The sequence below is a fragment of the Oryctolagus cuniculus genome, chromosome 18 (genome assembly GCF_964237555.1).
Source record: "Oryctolagus cuniculus chromosome 18, mOryCun1.1, whole genome shotgun sequence".
Classification (NCBI taxonomy): domain Eukaryota; kingdom Metazoa; phylum Chordata; class Mammalia; order Lagomorpha; family Leporidae; genus Oryctolagus; species Oryctolagus cuniculus.
In genome coordinates this window covers 57,938,013-57,957,153 of record NC_091449.1, presented here as the reverse complement: position 1 = coordinate 57,957,153, position 19,141 = coordinate 57,938,013, and the positions used below count along the sequence as shown (strand labels likewise).

Below are 19,141 nucleotides of genomic sequence, written 5' to 3'. Positions count from 1 at the left end.
GACAGTCTTTTTTTTTATTTTTAAGATTTGTTTATTTGAAAGTCAGAGTTACAGAGAATGTAGAGCCAGAGAAGGAGGGAAGTCTTCCATCTGCTGGTTCACTTTCAAAGGGCTGCAGCAGCCAGAGCTGAGCCGATCTTAAGCCAGGAGCTTCTTTCGGGTCTCCCACGGAGGTGCAGGGGCCCAAGGGCTTGGACCATCTTCTACTGCTTTCCCAGGCCATAGCAGAGAGCAGGATCAGAAGTGGAGCAGCTGGGTCTCGAACTGGCACCCACATGGGATGCTGGTACGACAGGCCAGGGCTTTAACCTGCTGTGCCATAGCACCAGCCCCAAGGGAGTCCTTTTAACAACCTGTACTTAGATTAACCTGGTTTCTTTACTGTAGAGCCCTATAGAGACCAGCAGAGTAGACTCAAGTAAGTAGGCACTTCTCTCAGATGCTTTTGTGTCCTGGCAACTACACATCTACAGTAATTTGTGAGAAATTATGAAACTGGTTGGCCTGGAAGAATCTCATTCTGACTCTTGGGAAGAAGGAGAGCAGCACCCTCAAGAGTGTGGGTACATATAAAAGGGTGCATGTATAAAACTGACATGGAAAGATCATTCAGGATATGGTCGATTATAATGTTAAATGCAAAACAGCAATGAATATGTTTTATGTAAGAAAATGATTATATATTCATATTTAATTGTATTTCTAAAAAATACTGATGAGAAACAAGAAGCCAGTAAAAGTAGTTTCCCACAATGGGCAGAGGTGGTAGGAAAACAGTGGAAAGGGCATCCTGTGACCTGTACGATGTACTCATCACGCACTGCTTCCTGTCCAAGGCACCCCCAAGCCCTCCTCCTGGCATGGCAGCCGCAGAAGCCACCTCTCCCACCCCTGCCAATGAAGGTGAATAAAGGACATGGTCACACAGCATTGCCTTTATAAGAGGAAATTTTATTGTTAATTATTTACCTTAATAGTTTCAGAAAGAGGAACAGGTTTAGCTCAGTCCAACATGATTGGCAGTTGGCAAAAATCTAGTGAAGCAAGTGTTCTGATTGCTAAGGATTTAATTTGGATGCTTGTAATACTTAGCCATCTAACACTTCAAACATAATCCAGAGTAAATGCATCATCTCCTTCCCTTTCACTTTAATACAGCACCTACCTCATTTCAGTATGGAAATATCTTCATTAAATATGATGCCCAGAGGAACACGTTCCCTGGACAGTATAGCCATGAGGACAGTGCACAAAAAGAAAAACTCAAAATAAAACTCTGTATGATAATTTACTAATCTAAGGAAACAAAACCTTCCAATATATTAAGAAATAAATCCAGTTACAAATGCACTAATAGGTCTATGTGAAGAGGTCTGGTTTAACTGAAAACGGCCGGCTATTTACAAGATACACAAGCAGGAACGGTGCACCTAGCCCAGCACTGGCCCTCAGAAGCCAAAAGTATTCTCTCCGCTGTAGGCCACATACAAGAATCCATCTTCATCTTTTTCCTTCTCATAAAGCTGTCCCATGGTTAGGCTTGAAAGAGAAAAAAAACAGAAAATATCATTGAAAATCGGGGTCCAGGTGTCAGGGATAAGGAATTTGATCTTCACTGCTAGGTAGTAAAAGGAATGTGGCCCATAATCCTGTTTTACCAAAGAGAAGTAGAGCCCTGTAGAGCCTGGGGATACATTAGGAACCCACAGGTGACGCCAGGATCAAAGTTTCTATCTTCCAGCCCAGAAGCAGGACCATTCCACTCACCCTAACATTAAGCAAATCCTTTAAAGCCAGCAGTAGGCAGGTTCTGGTTAGCGCCTAAATTTTCTTTTTCTTTTTTCTTTTTTGTGAGGCAGAGAGATAAAGAGAGCTCCTATCTACTAGTTCACTCCCCAGATGCCTGCAATGTCCTGACCTGGGCCATTGCCAAAGCTAGGAACAAAATTAAGGTCTCTCACATGAGTGGCAGAAACCCAGTTACTTGAGCCATCACCACTGCCTCCCAGAGTCTGCACTGACAGAAAGCTGGAGTCAGGAATGGAACCCATGCACTTTGATACGGGACACAGATGTCTCAACAATTAAGCCAAATGCCTCAACAATTAAGCCAAATGCCTCCTCCTGAATGCCTTTTATTTACATATTTGAAAAGCAGAGTGACAGAGGATAGACAGAGATCTTCCATCTGCTGGTTCACACCCCAAATGCCTGCAACAGCTTGGTCTGGGGCCAGACCAAAGCTGAGAGCCAGGAGCTCCACATGAGAGACCACATCTGCTGCCTCCCAAGTGCATTAGCAGGAAGCTGAATCGGGAATGGAGCAGCCAGAACTCAACCCCAGGTGCTCCAGTACAGGCTGCAGCCATCCCAAGCGGCAGCTCTGCAGCAGGTACACCACAATGGCCACCTCTCCTGACTGCCTTTTAAATGACAAGGACATAGGGAAGAAAAAAAAACTAAGCATAACGAAGAGCCCAAGAGGCCATTCCTGTGTGGGCGAAGAATCCTGGTAAGGAAGAATACTGAGCGGTCTTCTCCTTCAGCCGATTTCACTGAACATTCTCAATCTGTCCTTAATATGACAGGCAGTAGTGGGTTCACTCTTGTGGAATCTCCTGGGCCCAACCCCTGCACCCTCAGAAGTATGTATCAGCATCACCAAAGAAAAGTTAATTCCTTCACATATCATGCAAAAAAAAATCCATTTTATCTGAGATCCAAAGAACCCTCCAGAAATAGACACGCACAGCTACACATGTGTGGGTGTGGAAGCTGGCTTTCCCTAACTGAAACAGACTGCAGCGGAGACCCAACTGAGCTCTCTGCCACGAAACTGAGTGATCCAGAGTGAGACTAGTAACACTGGGAAGCCCGTGCGAGCCCTGGCCACGTGATTATACTACTTGGAATGAGCATGTGGCAAATGTTAGCGTGACCATGAGTGGTGAGGTGAACCAGAAGTAGCAGTGAGAGGTCCAGTCCGAGAGCTGGCTCAGTATGTCTGGAGTCACCAGCCCAGACGACTGATGCTAACATCCAGGACTCAGTAAACCAAGGCCAGGGAGGATCAGAGGGGTCAGGAGCTTGGTGATGACTGCCCCACCGTGCTGCTTTACTCCTGGCGGGCTGGGGGTGGGACCAACATGTGAACAGGCGCTCAGGTCAACGTTTAGAAAGGGGGAGCTTTTCCGTTCCTGTTCTCCCTGCCTCCTTTCTTGGATGGCTGTGTGGGCAGATGAATTATTAAGTAACAACGTGGGGGTGTGAATACAAAATGGCCTGCCCTCGGCATCCTCTGCGAGAAACATAGTGCTCCCTGCGAGGATTTCCTAACCTAGAATTTGTGAGATATCGACTCCCTGGAACAGCACCATCTAAAAGAAGCGTCTGTTGGTAGAAATGTCCTGTGGCATCACCGTCCAGCTCAGCAGCTGCCAGCTACAGTCAGACTTGAAATGGGCTCATATGAGCTGGATGTGCTTTGTGAATCACACACACGGTTTCAAAATAGCTCAGCTGGTTACATGCTGAAATGACAAAATTTTGGTTAAGTAAAATTTACTAATTTTACCCAGTTTTACTTTTTTAATGTAGCTACTAGATGTTGAAGTTACATGTAGAGGGAGAAGCCCGTGCTCATGAGAGCTAGACCGGGGGATTCAACCATCGCACTTCAGTCACTGGAGAGCTTTAACATCATGCCTGAGCTCCACCCTGGACCAATCAAATCACCATCTCTGGAGGCAAAACCCAGGCATCAGTGTGCTTCTAAGTGCCCAGGTGAGTCTGTGTGCAAGCAGGTAGAGAAAGATGCCTGATACCTGCTTTTACATGAGTAGGAAGTAGGGGCACAAGCCAGGAAGTGGGGAAATGCCAGCAACTAGCAGAAAAGTGTGAACAAGCAGCTGAGGCTTTCAAGATTCCTACATGGAGTTTGGGAATGCCTCCGTTCCTAGGAATAAGGCTAATGGGGGCCGCGGCTCACTAGGCTAATCCTCCGCCTTGCGGCGCCGGCACACCGGGTACTAGTCCCGGTGGCCCCTCTTCCAGGCCAGCTCTCTGCTGTGGCCAGGGAGTGCAGTGGAGGATGGCCCAAGTGCTTGGGCCCTGCACCCCATGGGAGACCAGGAGAAGCACCTGGCTTCTGCCATTGGATCAGCGCAGTGTGCCGGCAGCAGCGCGCCTGCTGCAGCGACCATTGGAGGGTGAACCAACGGTAAAAGGAAGACCTTTGTCTCTGTCTCTCTCTCTCACTGTCCACTCTGCCTGTCGAAAAAAGAAAGAAAAAAAAAAGGCTAATGGGAAAACAGCTACAGCTGCTGCCCCCACTCTATCCCACTTAGACTAAGTGTCCAGGATGACCTTAATGACAGCTATTTTTTTTTTTTTTACTTGACAGACAGTGAGAGAGACGGAGAGAAAGGTCTTCCTTCCGCTGGTTCACCCCCCAAATGACCGCTACAGCCGGCGCTGTGCCAATCCGAAGCCAGGAGCCAGGCGCTTCCTCCTGGTCTCCCATGTGGGTACAGGGCCCAAGCACTTGGGTCATCCTCCATTGCCCTCCCGGGCCAGAGCAGAAAGCTGGACTGGAAGAGGAGCAACCGGGACTAGAACCTGGTGCCCACATGGGATGCTGGCTCCGCAGGTGAGGATTAACCAAGTGAGCTATAGCGCCGGCCCCAATGACAGCTAACTTAATACCTCACCTCTACTATTATCAATTGAGTAGCAATTAGCAGAAGACATTGTGTGCTTGTGATAAGTCTGGTTCCATTTGACTAAGTTTCTGTTTTGTTTTGTTTTGTTTTTTTAAGATTTTATTTATTTGAAAGACAGGAGTTACAAAGAGAGGTAGAAACAGAGGTCTTCCATCCACTGGTTCACTCCCCAGATGGCTGCAACAGAGCTGTGCCGATCTGAAGCCAACAGCCAGGAGCTTTCTCCAGGTCTCCCACATGGGTGCAGGGGCCCAAGGATTTGGGCCATCTTCTACTGTTTTCCCAGGCCATAGCGGAGAGCCAGATCAGAAGAGGAGCAGCTGGTACTAGAACCGGCACCCATATGGGATGCTGCTGCCTCAGGCCAGGACATTAACATGCTACGCCATAGTGCCGGCCCCTAAGTTTCTGTTCTTTTCCTGACAAGTTGGAAGCCCCAGGGCAATGACTCAAGTCCCACTGCTAACGCAGACATCCTTAAAGGACTTCATAAACACCAGGGCCTGTCCCAGACTCCCTAGCTGGGATGATACTAAGGCAGGCTGAGACTCTGAGCCCTGATCCTTGGCAGGACAAGAGGACACATATCATGTGGCCTTCATGCCTCTGCACCTTTAGATTCCACTGTCTTTTAAGAAAAAGTTGAGGGCCTGGCGCTGTGGTGTACTGGGTAAGGCAGCTGCAGCTGCCTGCAGTGCCGGTATCCCGTATGGGTGCAAGTTTGAGACTCAGCTGCTCCACTTCCGATCCAGCTCTCTGCTTTGGCCTGGTAATGCAGCAGAAGATGGCCCAAGTCCATGGGCCTCGGTATTCATGTGGGAGACCCAGAAGGAGCTCCTGGCTTCTGGTGTGCCCAGCCCCAGCTGCTGTGGCCATTTCAGAGTGAACCAGCGGGTGGAAGAGAGTCTCTCTCTCTCTCTCTCTGCCTCTTCCTCTCTGTAACTCTGCCTTTCAGATAAATAAATCAAAAAAACAAAACAAAACAAAAAAACTCAATGAGACTAACATTTAAAAAATTGAGTGTATCAGCTTGTTTAAGCAGTACCTTGGCAGCTAGAGAAGCTAATAATAAAAATCCTAATTACAATAGCAAACACTTAGCTGCCATGCATTGCTGTAAGTGTGTTGTATATATTAACTTTATCCTTGCAAAAGTCTTACAAGGTAGGCACTATTGTAATCCAGAGTTCACAGATGAGAAAACTAAGGCATAAATAAATTAAATAATTCACCCCAGGTTACAAGACCAGGAGACCTAACCACCGAGCTGTGCTACCTCCCACTGTGTTCTACTGACCCAGCGTCAGTGGAGTCCTTGTACCTCCTGCAGAGGTCTTCCTGAGAACAGCGCTTCCCGGGCATACAAATGTGTACACAGTCACCCAGCTGTCCAGCTCCCAGCTAAGGTCACTGCTGCCAGCCACTGCAGCAGCGGCTGGACAGCACGGTCCTAGCGCTTTCCTTCAGATCCTGTAACTCAACTACCAGATGGTGTGCCTAATGACTTAGAGAGCCCCAAACCCTTCTTTTCTGTCCTCGACCTCACGTGGAAACCTCACTTAGCTGACAGCAGCACTGTGTCCTTACTTTAGGGATATCCCTGGGCAGTGGTGAACACCTGCCAGACTCAGGTTTCACTGACCGCCATGAAACAGTCTACAGTGTACTGGTTTGAAATTAGCACTTAAGGGATTGGACCACATACATGCAGTCAGACTGACTTGGCCTGGAGCCAGAAGGGGCTGGGCCACATACTCAAGTGTGCATGTAGGCGTGGAGGGGGGCCACCAAGATGTGACCCTAGTCAGCAGGCAGCTGGTGTGTCAGCCTAAGACACATTCTACAAACCTCGGGGAAGATGAGTGTCCCTCAGAATCCCAAGGCCTGAGCCACATGGCACCGGGCAGGTCACAGAGCACTGCTGGAATGCCTCAGGGCCTGAGGCAGAGGCAGCTCTGTGTTACCAGGACGTGGCTGGAGAAGACAGAAAAACGGCCTCTGACCCCCGTACTAATGCCCACTCCACACTGTGACACCAAGGACTCTTGCAAACACTGCCTCCTTCCAAACTCTGGTCTAATGAAAGAAAGGGGAAAAAGCCAATGGCAGGTTTAAACCATGCAGCCTATCTGAAGTGAGATAGGCCCTTGAAGTATCAAGTGAGGTGAACCTAAATTGCCCCCTAAAACCTTACTCTCCCCTACTCCATTCAAGGTAACATGATCCAGGAAAACCCATGTCTCCAGTGGGGAAACTAACCAACAAAAAACACAAATGTAAGTAGGCACCATCTCCAGGAATGACCACGTTGCTCAGCGCAAACACTAGCTTTCTGCTACTCAAAATTCTGTGAATTATGAGCGGTTGATCACATGGCACCTGCCCCTGGCTCTGACCAAGGACAAGTCATGGAGGCTGACCCTGCCTGCCTGCTGAGCTGGCGGCACTGAGGAGCACATCTGGCCAGCCGTCTGCTGAGGAGCTGATAGGTTTCCTCTCAACCTGGACTTCTCTCTGCCAGCAGAGCAAGAGGGGCTAGGTGAGGAAGAGACCAATGACCACTACCACGGATCCTGGGAAGGCACTAGCCACAAAGTAAAAGTGAATGTGGCCCTAAAGATTGTAAAATATAAAGATTAACTATTGGTTGGTTTTTTTTTTTACCAGATTTTTTAAATATAAACTTATTGAAAAGGTATTTACCTATAAATTTTCAAAAGTGCTGATTTAAGCACTTTTTTTTTTTTTTTTTTTTTTTTTTTTTTTTTTTTTGACAGGCAGAGTGGACAGTGAGAGAGACAGAGAGAAAGGTCTTCCTTTACCGTTGGTTCACCCTCCAATGGCCACCGCGGCCGGCGCACTGCGCTGATCCAATGGCAGGAGCCAGGTGCTTCTCCTGGTCTCCCATGGGGTGCAGGGCCCAAGCACTTGGGCCATCCTCCACTGCACTCCCTGGCCACAGCAGAGAGCTGGCCTGGAAGAGGGGCAACCGGGACAGAATCCGGTGCCCCAACCGGGACTAGAACCCGGTGTGCCGGCACCACAGGCAAAGGATTAGCCTAGTGAGCCGCGGTGCCGGCCAGCACATTTCTAAATATAAAAGATGGACTATAATATATGACATCCTTCATTCACTGGTTTTCTCCCCACACTGCCTCACCAGCCAGATCTGGGCCAGGCCAAAGCCAAAAGTCAGGAACCCCATCCTGGTCTCTCACATGGGGGAAAGGGGCCCAAGCACTTGGGCCATATTCTGCTGCCTTCCCAGGAGCGTTAGCAGGAAGCTGGATTGGAAGCAGAGTAACTAGGACTTGAACCGGCACATATGCCAGCATCACAAACCACAGCTTAACCTGCTGCACCCAAACACAAGGCCATATTTAATACTGAAGTCTTGGGGCCAGCACTGTGGCATAGCGAGTAAAGCTGCCACCTGCAGTGCCGGCATCCCATATGGGCGCCGGTTCAAGTCTCAGCTGCTCCTCTTCCAATCCAGCTCTCTGCTGTGACCTGGGAAAGCAGTAGAAGATGTCCAAGTCCTTGGGCCTCTGCACCTGCTTGGGACACCTGGAAGAAGCTCCTGGCTCCTGGCTTCGGATCGGCATAGCTTTGGCCATTGCAGCCAACTGGGGAGTGAACCAGCGGATGGAAGACCTCTCTCTCTCTGCCTCTCCTTCTCTCTGTAACTCTGACTTTCATATAAATAAATAAATTAAAAAAAAAAAAAAAGTCTTAAGATTTAGAAGCAGCTAAACATCACAACCTTAACCATCACAGGTTTCCCCATGTCAAATTATAACATCCTAGAGATTTTGTTTTAGTAATATACTACAGTTTATTTTCTAAACAAGGGAGCAACAGGACTCTTATCTGCATTCTAAACGAAAGACCAAAGAGCCAGGTCTGGGTTCCCTGTAAGGCCACAGCTGGGATCCTTGTACCCTGGTGTTCTTTCTCAAGTTCCGTCTGTACCAAGGCACAGTTCCCTTCTGGTTTTCACCTGATTCTGATGCGGGAATCTAGGCAGAGAATTCAGCTTTGCAATGCTGAAGGGGAAAGGCAGCTGTGATTCCCCACAGTTATAGCAAAACAAGAACTCTGAATCAAGGAAGTGAAACAGGGATTTGCCTCGGCCTCTGTTTTGAGAATCAACATTTCATACTACCTTCACAGTAACGTGACATTTACGTGGTGAGCACCTGCGTCCCTCTCTGTAGCAGAAATACCCGAAGTCACTGCCTCTGGCTCAGGCGTAAGTGATCCCCGTGCAGACCTGCCAGTGAGGGGAGGGATGGGCTCCACAGGTCTGGACACACCCTTCTCTCCTCTGACCTTCCCCACGCTCTTTGCAGACGACCAGCACTGGGAGGAGGTTGAAGGACGCTCCTCTCTCCACTAAGGACAGCTGGAAGAGCTGAGGAAGGGGCTGAGGACTGCCTGGGGTGGCGAGGGAGAGGAGGAGGAGGAGGAGGAGCTGAGTCACACTTGAAGGGGACCCTGGCACCCTGTGTTGCTAAGGGGTAATTATATTTGCATATAGCCTGATGACGTCACATGCCTCTTTTGTTTATAAACAACTTTGTAAGAATAAAATCCTCACATGAACAAGTGGCTGCATCGGTGTGGGGTGAGAAGTCATTACTGGGGCAGAAGTGCTGAGGGGCTGGGCAGAAGGGTGGTGGCTCCAACACCCTTAACTCCGCAGGGTAGGATCTGGGCTCCTGGTAGGTTTGTCCTAAAATCCTGACAGGAGTCTACCGCATTCAGTTTCAGGGTGGGTTCTCCGCAGATCAGAAAGGCAAATGGGGTCAAAAACTGGCCGTGAAGCAGCCCTGAGAAACATTTTTCATTTCCAATTCTATTTATACCTCAGGGATACTGGGGGAGGAGCAGTTGGTAAGACTCGTAGCCATTTTAATTGCTAGACTTCTGTGGCGCCCCCGGAGTACGCTTCACGTCTCCAGCAGCCTGCTGCTTTCCTTCAGGTACTCGAGACCCAGAATCAGGAAAATCGGCTGTCGCAGCCAGGCTCCCACTTCCCCCACTAAGCTCCCACCTCCCGCGAGGAGGCAGCACAGGGTCAGCCAGACTGCAGAAGTCGCAGGGGTTCTAGGAAGACTGGCCTCCACCGCTACCTTAAGGGAAGCTAAGAGTGACCACGGTTGCCCAAGGCTTTCTCCCCCGAGGAAGAGCACCCCCAGGAACACAGTGCTGAGGCCCGCAAGGAAGAACCGACAGTGGTAAGGTCCCTCACGTAGCAGAGCAGAGGTGCCCAGCGTCTCCTCAAGCTGGATGTTGGCCTTAGCATAGAGGCCTCCGTTTCTTCCCTGCTTGCCTCGCTACCAACACTAGGAAGCAGAGTAAGTGGAGATCAGGAAGGAGGAAGTAAGACCAAAGCCAAGCTTTCCACCGGTAGCAGAAGTAAGGTCTGGAATTTGGCTTAGGCCTCTTCTGGGTATTTCAGATTTTTAAAAAGGAAAGCATTTCAGCGACACTGGTCTAGTTCTTAGGGCATCTCAAAGCTTCAGTTTTTACAATTACTACTGTACAGGACATCAAATGAAACCTTGTTTGGGTCACTAAGGGAAGATGTGGCCAGGAATTCACATTCAGCAAAAAGGTGGGTCCAGAATCTGGCTCCAGGCCTAGAAGTGCCCAATCAGTAAAGGCAATGGAGTGACCAGGAGTTTAGACTGAGCCAGTCCCTGTGCCCCATTCCAAGAGGACTAAGGCTGGCCTGTCAGTTATACCAAAGAGGGGAACTGTGACAGCCCTGCCTAGATTCAGGCCCCAAGTCACAACTGAATCCCAAAGGCGGCTTCCAGGCAGCACAGCACTGTGGCAGTCAAAGCAGGAGGTGCCGAGGCCGGTAAAAGAGCGCAGAGAGCCCTCAGAGCCTTTCCTGAGCAGCAGCCGTTTCCTCAGGCACGTCACATGCCTCGTGTTTATAAACACACTTGTAAGAATAACCTCAACTGAGCAAGTGGCTGCATCGAGTGAACTGGGGCCACAAGTGCTGGGGGCTGGGCGCTCGTCTCACCAAGGCAAAGAGCTGACGGAAGTGAGGAGAAGCAAGCAGGTGATCAATTGAAGCTGAGCCCCAGGAGGCCCAGAGCTCCTGACAGAGCAGCAGGGGCGACCTCACGGTCCCGTGAGAAACCTCGTCTGATACCTTGTTCTACCTACGGCTTAGGCCGACCTGCGTGCTCGACTATTTCCCAGTATTCTTGGGTGGCTGAGCCTGGGTTTTTCTTTTTCTTCCGTCTAGGCTTCGTTCTATTTTCTTAATCCAAAGTGCACTCCCATTTATGGCAGCCCTTTCTTGTTTTCCTGGCGCTCCTGGTGTCAGGGACCATAAAACCCAGATTCCAGGCAGATCCCGAGGCCTCCCAAGGGTCTGGTGGTGTTAAGCAGCCGGGCAGACGTCCCCCTCGGAGGTCTGTGTGGCAGCACCTCACCTGGACTGTGGGACTGTCTTATCCACGAACAGGAAGATCGCCTTTTCAGAAGGGAGCTGGATCCTCTTCCTGATGATCCACATGAACTGAGCCACAGTAATGTCAGATGGAACCAGGTACTTCCGTTTGTCAATGTCGACAATCTGGGAGCCTGAGACTTTTTCCACAATCACCTGGGAAAGTAAAGAGAAGTCAAGACTGGGTCTCTTCCCGTGAGGCTCTTCCCCCACACTGGCGGGGCACTGATGGGCAGAGTGTGGGCAAGGAGCTGGGTGGGAAACAGCCGAGCATGGCCAGACCCCGCCGGCTCCAGCAGCCACACGATCTGGACGTCAGGAACTGCTACACATCTATTATGGGGAAACAGTAAGTGCTTCTCTGTGGTCAATTAAGCCTCTCATCCTGATCGCGGCATGCCGAAGAATCAGCTACCGAGGCTTTCAACATCTCATCTGGGCAGATCTGAGAATGCCTGGTGGGTGTTTCCTGTACAGCCGCTTCCTCCAGGACCCCAGAGTGGACCCACCTCCACGCTGCAGAACTGAGGGCCCACGGACACAGCCGGCAAGCACGGGCGGGCCGCTGGGCTGCCTGGCAGGCTCCTCGGGTGGCCTGTCGCTTCTCTGAACAGCTTTCGGGTCTGTGCCCTCCCCAGGGGAACCTCTCCAAACCAACACGGACCACAAACTACAGGCGCGAATGCATCACTGACTAAAAGGAGACCCGGGAGAAGGGACTCCCCGCAGCTCTGCAGCATCCTCGGTCAGGCAAGACGACATGGTCCCCGTGCACAAGAGGAACGAGAAGTCCGCGAGCCCGACACGCAGAGTGAAAGACTGCACGTCCCGAAACCTAAGGGCCGCTTCCAGGACCACGGTGAGTCGCTCCGCCACCGTTCCCAAAAGTGGCAGTGACCTGTTGCCCTGTCCTAGAACATCGTTCCTTACGTAATTGGCCAGGGAGCCCTGGGGCTGTAGACAGCTCGCTGGCCCAGATCGGGAGATTCAGCACTGAGGCACCTGAACAGCACCAGCCCCAGCCCCTCGACCCCGGCCGGGGGACCGCCGGCCACGCCAAGCGGGGTCCGGAACCTCAGCTCACCCAGTGTCGCACGGCTGGGCCCCGTCGCCGCTCCCGGGCAGGGGACAGGGGAGCCAGCAGGGCGAGGGGGCGGGGAGTCCCACACTCACCGGAACCCGGTCGGGGTATTTCGCTCGGATCTTCGCGGATTCCACGCATCTGTGTTCTGAGAGAGAAACACACCGGGCTGACGGCGGCGCCTGCCCGCCGGGCCGGTGCCGGGCCCCAGGCCCTCGCGGTCCTCCTCCCCCGGCGACCTGCGCAAGCCCCGGCCCTCGTCCGGTGTCTCCGCGACCGCGGTCCTCTGCCCCCGGGCTCCCGGAGGAGGGGCCGCAGAGGGCCGCACCGGGCCAGGGGGCGGCTGCCCACGACGGCCCGGGCCCTCGGCGACCCGAGCCCGGAGCGCAGCATCCGCCCCGCCCGACCCGGCCCAGGGCGGCCCGAGTGGGGGAGGGGGCCCACCCGCCGCCCCCACTCCCCGCGGGCCGGCCGGCCGGCGGCCGAGAGCTTACCGAGCGAGTGGTCCTCCTTGAACATCCACTTCATGGCGGCGGCAGCGAGGGGACGCAGCCGGCTCTCGGGAGCCGCGGAGTTCAGCGAACCGACCACAACAACAACGACGGCAGCGACTACACGGCAGGCGGGACTTCCGGCTGCCGGAGCCTAGCAACTGGCAGGGGCGGGGCTTCCGGCGCCGCCCGCAGGGTCGCCGCTCCAGGGGGCGGGGCCGCACTAGGGGCGCAGGGGGCGATCGGGCTGTGGCGCTGGTGGCAGGGGTGTCTTGAGGGCTACTGGCTACTGGGTCGGGGGAGGACTGCTGGAGGACCTGTGACGGGGGTGGGGCGCCAGGGCGTTGGTGACTGATACGGAAGACTTTTGGGGGCGTGGCTGAGAGGCTAGGGCTCTTAGGGTTGTTCATAGGGGAAGTCTGGGACGGTGCTGACCAGAAGGGTATTTAGGAATATGAATGACAGAAGAGTGGTCTCTTGTTAGGGCGTTGACAGTTTGGGGGATATTTGCAGCGGTGAGGGGTGGGGGACTCAGCATAGGGGAGTGTTGGCAGTTTGAGGGCTGTGTGTGGGGAGGGGAGCTGATGACGTCCAGGGGGTCTTGCACTGAGGTCAGCCATGCTAGGTTACCTTGAATCCAGAAATCATACAGGAATCCCATTTCCTTCCTTGATCCACGAATATACGTGTGGATGCATATGGAGGGTGTCACAAATGCTTGTGTGACATCAGCGGCCACACAGCGATCCCTTAACCTTCACCCAGCAGGGAAGTTAGAGGTGACTGCCAGGCCGGAATTCCTCTGAGTGCTGGTCACGGGGCAGGTTTCCTTGTTGGGCAGTGGGAGTGGCTTAGCAGGCACAGCCGGGCCCTCTGTGTCACCTGCCTGCACGTAGCCTTGAGGTTCTCCACTCAGCGATGTGATTCCTTTCTTCCAAGCAGAGTCACCAGGGCAGGGTGTCCTGGGTCACCATCTGTTTATTAGCTGGTGAACATGTGACCGGAACATTCATCTAATTGGGCACATGACCCCTGCTACATGCTTGTGATTCTGCTGCATCCAAAAGGCCTGTGTGTTTGAATAATGTCATCCATCACTTCCTACAGATCGAATTCCCCACGGATGCTGTGGAATGCAGGGTTCAGTCTACAAGTATTTCTGTGCATTTACGGTTGCGTGTCTCAACAGCCAGAAGAGGGTTTGTTAACGAAGTGGAAAATCCTTTGAGTTTCATACTTAGAAACTGGTGCTGCCGCTGCAGCTCAATAGGCTAATCCTCCATCTAGCGGCGCCGGCACACCGGGTTCTAGTCCCAGTCGGGGCGCCAGATTCTGTCCCGGTTGCCCCTCTTCCAGGCCAGCTCTCTGCTGTGGCCCGGGAGTGCAGTGGAGGATGGCCCAAGTGCTTGGGCCCTGCACCCCATGGGAGACCAGGAGAAGCACCTGGCTCCTGCCATCAGATCAGCGCGGTGCGCCGGTCGCAGCACGCCGGCCGCGGCGGCCATTGGAGGGTGAACCAACGGCAAAGGAAGACCTTTCTCTCTGTCTCTCTCTCTCTATCCACTCTGCCTGTCAAAAAAAAAAAAAGAAAAAAAAGAAAAGAAAAGAAAAGAAAAGAAAAGAAAGAAAGAAAGAAAGAAAGAAACTGGTGTTGTGGTACACAAGCACACTCACTGCCCCAGGCGCAAGGGACAGAGCGGTGAACAGACAACACCACTGCTCCCATGGAGGCTGCATTCCCATGAGACAAGGCCAAAAATAAATATGTGATATGCTAATAAGTGCTGGTTAGAAGAACAAAATGAAGTAGATGACTAGACGGTGATGGTGGGATAGAGTGCTGACTAAAAACCCTGCCGCAAGGCAGGCTCTGTGACACAGGAGTTAAAGCCCTGGCCTGCTGTGCCGGCATCCCATATGGTTGCCGGTTCGAGTCCCAGCTGCTGCACTTCTAATCCATCTCCCTGCTAATGTACCTGGGAAAGCAATGGAGGGCTATGTGTGCCCCTAAAAACCCTGCCACTGAAAGTAAGTAAACAATGAGGATTGTATTAGGAGATGGGATCAAAGTCATCTAGAACAAAACTGTTGAACTTTGAATTTCTTGCAAAGAACTTTGGATTTTATATACATTTAGATGAGCAGTGGAGGATTTTAAGTACAGGCATAATACAATCTTCCTTTTTCAATGACCAGGCTAGCTTCTGTGTTAACAGTGGACTATGGGGGCGTAAAGGTGGAAGCAGGGAAATAGTTAAGAGGCTATTGTGAAAATCCAGGTGAAAGATCATGTTGGATTAAACCAAGATGGTATCTGGGGACATGCTGGGAAGCACTTGTGCTCTGGATATATGTTGAAGGTAGAGCTGACAAATTTTCTGACAGATTGGTTGTGAGATGTGAGGGATAAGTTAAAGTCAAGGTTTTTTCAAGGATGGAATGGCCATTTACTGAAATAGGGTGGAGCTAGCATGCAGGATTAGAATCAAGAGTTTGGTTTTATTTCTTTTTTTTTTTTAAAGATTAATTTATTTATTTGAAAGGCAGAGTTACAGAGGCAGAGAGAGAGAGACAGAGAGACAGAGACAGAGAGAGACAGAGAGAGGTCTTCCAGATGGCTGCAACCACCAGAGCTGCGCTGATCAGAAGCCAGGAGCCAGGAGCTTCTTCCAGTCTCCCACATAGGTGGCAGGGGCCCAAAAATTTGGGCCATCTTTGGCTTCTTTTCCCAGGCCATTAGCAGGGACCTGGATCAGAACTGGAGCAGTCAGGAATCAAACCAAACCCCTACGGATGCCAGCATCACAGGCGGTGGCTTTTCCCACTATGTCACAATGCCAGCCCCAAAAGTTTGGTTTTAGATGTATTAAATATGAGAAACCCAAGAGACACATCCAAGTGAAGCTGAAGAATGGGTGAATGGCCCTAGGAAAGAAGTATCTAAAGCTACTGAACTGGATGAAATTAGCTACATGAATGAAAGTAGCTATTTTGCAGATAAAAAACTGAACACTGAAGTCAGTAAATCAGTGGAGGAGTTAGAAGTTGGACTCAAGACCTCTGTTTGCCTTTACCTAGTTGGATTTGTGCCACAGTCCCAGAGATGTGTTTATCACGTCCCCTGTGGAGGTGCCTAGTACCCTTTTAGGGGCAAGGTCGCTGCTCATCAGCTCATAGGCATGTCCCCGATGGTCCCAGTGATGACCTGCATTGTCTTTCTGTCTTCCATGCTTACTACTTTCCTGCTGTGTTTTTCCTGTTTGTTTGTTTATTTATTTATTTATTTATTTTTATTTTTTGACAGGCAGAGTGGACAGTGAGAGAGACAGAGAGAAAGGTCTTTCTTTGCCGTTGGTTCACCCTCCAATGGCCGCCGCGGCTGGCGCACCGCACTGATCCAAAGCCAGGAGCCAGGTGCTTCTCCTGGTCTCCCATGCGGGTGCAGGGCCCAAGTACTTGGCCCATCCTCCACTGCACTCCCGGTCCACAGCAGAGAGCTGGCCTGGAAGAGGGGCAACCAGGACAGAATCCGGCGCCCCGACCAACTGGGACTAGAACCCGGTGTGCCGGCGCCGCAAGGCAGAGGATTAGCCTACTGAGCCGCGGCGCCGGCCCCTGTTCATTTTTTGAAATGGCTTCTCTGAGCTGCCTTGATGAGAGGCATCCATCACCTTCTCGGCTCATTGTAATGAGCCCACAGAATGCTCCAAGGACACTGGATCTGTCCTTGAGGGGGTGGTTAGTTGAGGAGGGGTCAGGAGGAGAAGGATAATGAATCCGTGCAATTCCACGTTAACAACCTATAGGACGTGCAGGATGAGTTGTTAAAATGCTGGAGAGATGCGCACGCACGGATACCCGAGGTACGGCCAGGGCGAGGGATGGGGCCAACACAAAGCCAGGTGAGGCGTAGGGAGAAGGACTTCGCAGGGACTGTGGATCTGAGGATGCAGAGGAACGGGTACATTTTTCTTTCCAGACACAAACAAAGGCCACCAGTGGAAGAGGAGCTGCAGAGAGATGGGTGCCAAGGTGAAAGAAGTGTTGGAACGCCTGGAAGCCAGTGCTGAGGACTCCAAAGCTGACTCCGGAGACCCGGAGTAGAAGCTCCTGTAAAGGAGAGGAACGTGATCAAGACATGCAGCTTGAAGAGAATGACTGTTCTTGGAGGTAAACTGTATGAAACATGAAGAACAGTATGGAGATGGAAACTGCAAAGTCAGTTCTCAGCCTTAACTGTGTGAAAATGGCATGAAACACACAAATGGCATTTTAAAATGTAATATTCTGTCTCAAAGAATTGAAATAAAGTCACAAACACTAGCTGCTTTAAATCATGGAAGCCAGGATGCTGCATTATTGTCCACTGCTATATTTACTTTTGCGAGGTTTGTGACATCTCGTGGGAGACTCAAGCATTTCATACAGTGTGCTCTCCTCCTGTCTCAGCAGTGACTTACCGCGGTGTGTGTTCCTCCTGTCGGAAGAAACCCTGGAAGCACAGGCGTCCTTCTTACCCTCAGAAGTCTGTAGGCCCATCTGTTCCACAAGACCTTCGTTGAGTGGTTATTTAAGTAGCTGCAAGTTGTCCACTTAACGCACAGATATGGAAGAACCATGCCACAGATCTAAGAGGTGCTGCATCTAAGAACTATATGAGCAGGGGCCGGCGCCGTGGCTCACTTGGTTAATTCTCTGCCTGCGGCGCCGGCATCCCATATGGGCGCCAGATTCTGGTCCCGGGTGCCCCTCTTCCAGTCCAGCTCTCTGCTGTGGCCCAGGAGGGCAGTGGAGGATGGCCCAAGTGCTTGGGCCCTGCGCCCGCATGGGAGACCAGGAGAAGCACCTGGCTCCTGCCTTCAGATTGGCACAGCGCCGGCCATAGCGGCCATTTGGGGAGTGAACCAACAGAGGGAAGACCTTTCTCTCCGTCTCTCTCTCTCATGGTCTGTAACTCTGTCAGATAAATAAATAAAAAAACCTTAAAAAAAAAAAAAAGAACTATATGAGCACCCCTTTCCCACTAAAGCTTTCAAGCAATGGTGAGGAGAGGGTTGGTCTATCATTATTATGACTCATGACATTAATTATCAGCTTGGACTGCAGTGAGGACCCTGGAATGGTTGTCCTCACTGGGCAGGGCTCGATCCCTTTCTGTTGGCCTCTGCTGGCAGCCTCTAAGCTGTTCTCTTTCTGGGAAAGCCACTTCTAGGCTGCTTTCAAAATAGTGCATCAACTACTGCTGCTAAGCACAAACCTTCACACTGATTTTTTTTAAGATTTATTTTATTTATTTGAAAGGCAGAGTTACAGAAAGGTAGAAGCAGAAAGAGAGAGAGGTCCTCCATCCACAGGTCCACTCCCCAGATGGCTACAACGGCCAGAGCTGCCTCAGTGTGAAGCCAGGAGCCTCCTCCGGGTCTCCTATGTGGGTGCAGGGGCCCAAGGACCTGGGCCATCCTCCAGTGCCTTCCCAGGCCATAGCAGAGAGCTGGAACCGAAGCAGACAGTCAGAAATCGAACTGGCACCCATATGGGGTGCTGGCCCTGCAGGCGGTGGCTTTACCCACTACACCACAGCACCGGCCCCCACACTGACTCCTGATCCTGCAACTGGAGTCTTCAGGGCCTTTGGATGGAGAACTTGGCTGTGGACCATTGGTTTTATTATTTATTTTTCTTTTTTTTTGTTGTTTGCTTACTTTTTTTTTTCTTTTCCTTTCTTTTGGATCATAGGTTTTAAAAATCCTTCCACCCTGTTCAAAATACTGGCTTGGCAGAGAAGGCGGTGGGCAATCAATTAGCAATAAACCAATGTTATCTTTGGGAAGTACGACTTAACCCACTGGGGCAGCACTGTGGTGCAGCGGGTTAAGCCACCATCTGCAGGGCCAGCATCCCTTGTGGGTGCCAACTGAGTCCTGGCTGCTCCACTTCCAATCCACTTTCCACCTGGGAGAGCAGCAGAGGAGGGGCCAAGTGCTTGGGCCCCTGCACCCCAGTGGGAGACCCAGTTGAAGCTCCTGGCTCCTGTTTTTGGCCTGGCCCAGTCCTGGCTGCTGCGGCCATTTGGGGAGTGAACCAGCGGATGGACGATCTCTCTCCCCTTCTCCCTGTAACTCTTTCAAATAAATTATTAAACCTTAAAAAAAAAAAAAAAAGGCTTAACCCACTGCACAACACGTCCCAGAGGGGAGTGCCAAGTCCCAGCTGGTCGGCTTCCACTCCAGCTTCCTGCTCGGGCATCCTGGGAGGCAGATGATGATGGCCCAGATATTCAGGCCCCTGCCCTTAAGTGGGAAACCCAGAGGGAGTTCCTGGCTCCTCGGGCCATTTGGGGGAGCGAACCAGCAGTTGAAAGATCTCTGCCTCC

General features: G+C 51.4%; 1 protein-coding gene across 1 annotated transcript; it reads right to left on the bottom strand.

Moving 5' to 3' along the window:
- Window positions 1-930: 930 nt before the first annotated feature.
- Window positions 931-13,081, bottom strand: GABARAPL2 (GABA type A receptor associated protein like 2). The gene is made up of 4 exons (XM_002711728.5): window positions 12,772-13,081; window positions 12,370-12,425; window positions 11,180-11,352; window positions 931-1,539 (listed from the first exon to the last, which is right to left on the bottom strand). The coding sequence occupies exons 1-4, from the start codon at window positions 12,803-12,805 to the stop codon at window positions 1,449-1,451; spliced, it is 354 nt and encodes a 117-aa protein (XP_002711774.1). The 5' UTR covers window positions 12,806-13,081; the 3' UTR covers window positions 931-1,448.
- Window positions 13,082-19,141: the final 6,060 nt, after the last annotated feature.